Below are 1,116 nucleotides of genomic sequence, written 5' to 3'. Positions count from 1 at the left end.
CCTTAGACCTTCCCATGCATTCAAGCAGGAGCTGCCACCCCACAGAGATCAGGCTTTGGGAAAGAAATTAAAAGGAGAAAGTGTGAGTCTGGGGGAATGCAAAAGTCACAGAAACACTTCCAGACAGCTGTTGCCAAGATAAATTTTTTTATTGCTTCATACAAGAAAAGGAGAAGACACCAAGAAAGAACAAACAAGGAAATTCCTCCATCCACATCAGTGCAAAGAAGAATTACAGAATCTCTCTCCCAGGCAATGTTCCTGGGGGCACAAAATCTCTTCGTTACATGTTACAAGGCAAAACACTGTGCTTGAGGTAAATACAGCAGAAATGATGCAGAACGTAGGGCAAACCCTCTGAGGATTTACTCTTCCTAGGACAGGAAGGGCACTTAGGAAAGCAAAGATGCGAGGAAGACGTTGGCAAGTTCAGGGATCTGCAAACCATTTTCATTCTTCAGGCTGTGGAGACTCAAGCCCCTCAAGGAGCCACTCATTTACGACAGCAGACATCTGCACATGAGATGGAGTAGCGCTGGCCACAGGCACTTGTAACGCAGGCGGTGGGACAGGAATCCACGCACTTTGTGACAGCCTGAACCTCCCCACAGCAGGGATCCACGCAGGTGGTGGTGCACTTGGTCACTTCCTTGCAGCAGGGATCCACGCAGGTGGTGGTGCACTTGGTCACTTCCTTGCAGCAGGGATCCACACACGTGGTGGTGCACTTGGTCACTTCCTTGCAGCAGGGATCCACGCAGGTGGTGGTGCACTTGGTCACTTCCTTGCAGCAGGGATCCACGCAGGTGGTGGTGCACTGGGTCACTTGCTCACAGCATGGATCCACGCAGGTGGTGGTGCACTTGGTCACTTCCTTGCAGCACGGATCCACGCAGGTGGTGGTGCACTTGGTCACTTCCTTGCAGCAGGGATCCACACATGTGGTGGTGCACTTGGTCACTTCCTTGCAGCAGGGATCCACGCAGGTGGTGGTGCACTGGGTCACTTGCTCACAGCATGGATCCACGCAGGTGGTGGTGCACTTGGTCACTTCCTTGCAGCAGGGATCCACACACTGAGTGGTGCACTTGGTCACTCTGTCACAGCAGGGATCCA

The 1,116-nt window shown here is 52.5% G+C and overlaps 1 protein-coding gene across 1 annotated transcript in view; it reads right to left on the bottom strand.

Annotated features, from left to right (window-relative positions):
• Positions 1-493: 493 nt before the first annotated feature.
• The window catches only part of LOC118452704 (keratin-associated protein 10-6-like), a 2,287-nt gene continuing 1,664 nt past the window's right edge, over positions 494-1,116 (bottom strand). Inside the window, exon 2 of the mRNA XM_035898141.1 lies at positions 494-1,116. This exon is cut by the window's right edge and continues 8 nt beyond it. Coding sequence (XP_035754034.1) covers positions 494-1,116 — 623 coding nt within the window.

The sequence above is a fragment of the Egretta garzetta genome, unplaced genomic scaffold (assembly GCF_000687185.1).
Source record: "Egretta garzetta isolate BGI_Z169 unplaced genomic scaffold, ASM68718v1 scaffold487, whole genome shotgun sequence".
NCBI classification, from domain to species: domain Eukaryota; kingdom Metazoa; phylum Chordata; class Aves; order Pelecaniformes; family Ardeidae; genus Egretta; species Egretta garzetta.
Note: the sequence above shows the minus strand (reverse complement) of the source record. Positions and strands in the feature narration are given on the sequence as shown.